Source organism: Sinocyclocheilus rhinocerous, unplaced genomic scaffold, assembly GCF_001515625.1.
Source record: "Sinocyclocheilus rhinocerous isolate Xijiao unplaced genomic scaffold, SAMN03320098_v1.1 scaffold1071, whole genome shotgun sequence".
Taxonomy (NCBI): domain Eukaryota; kingdom Metazoa; phylum Chordata; class Actinopteri; order Cypriniformes; family Cyprinidae; genus Sinocyclocheilus; species Sinocyclocheilus rhinocerous.
Genome location: NW_015638033.1, coordinates 909894 through 910698, shown reverse-complemented (window position 1 = coordinate 910698; position 805 = coordinate 909894). Strand labels below are relative to the sequence as shown.

The following is an 805-nucleotide window of genomic DNA, read 5'->3' as shown; positions in this document are numbered from 1 at the left end:
CCCGCCCCGCCCAGATAAAAATGTTCCCGCGTCTATGACGCTTTTAATTTTCATGAATTCTTGTGAACAGGGATTGTTTTGACAATGTTGTCATCTGTATGAAAACTAAAGAAAAAATTTCAGCTTGCTGACGTGTTGAAATCCTTTTGTTCTCCAAATGTCCCAATTGATTTTCAGCATTTTAATGTTTTCATTTTAGGCCTGATGAACGTGAAAGAAGAACAAGATGTGAATGAAGTGGAGGAGAAATATCAGTGTCAGAATGCTCATAATGTCATCATTGGAGAAACATCAGTGAGTTGCTCCAAAATTGAAAAAAGTTGCTCACAACGAAACATTCAAAGAAAAAAAGTCAAAAGGCCTTTCAGCTGCTCTCAGTGTGGAAACGCATTCACTCGTAAAAAATACCTTAATAATCACATGAGTATTCATAATAGAATAAAGACTTTCACCTGCTCTGAGTGTGGAAACACTTTCAAACAGAAAAGAAGACTTGACGAACACATGACGATTGTTCCTAATGGAAAAAGGGCTTTCACCTGCTCTGAATGTGGAAATACTTTCACACGCAAAGAAAGCCTTAAGAATCACATGAAAATTCATGCTTTGCTTGAGGGCCATTCCAAGAGGGAAAGCAAAAAACCAGGAAGGCCTTCAGTGGAGGGGGGAAATGCCACAGAGGCTCACTGAGCGCCACTGGCTCTGCGTTGCTGATGATCGGCCAGATTGCGTCGTTTGTTCTGATCGCGCACGCTCTAAGGGCCGCCGGCAGACAAAGTACAGGTGCAGTCAGTGTGGGGTAGGT

General features: G+C 42.0%; 1 protein-coding gene across 1 annotated transcript in view; it reads left to right on the top strand.

Annotated features, from left to right (window-relative positions):
• The window catches only part of LOC107749560 (zinc finger imprinted 3-like), a 16340-nt gene extending 15545 nt beyond the window's left edge, over positions 1-795 (top strand). The window contains exon 2 of the mRNA XM_016564740.1: positions 200-795. Within this exon, the coding sequence (XP_016420226.1) occupies positions 200-690 (491 nt within the window). The 3' untranslated portion in view covers positions 691-795. The remainder of the gene's footprint in view (positions 1-199) is intronic.
• The last annotated feature ends 10 nt before the right edge of the window (positions 796-805 follow it).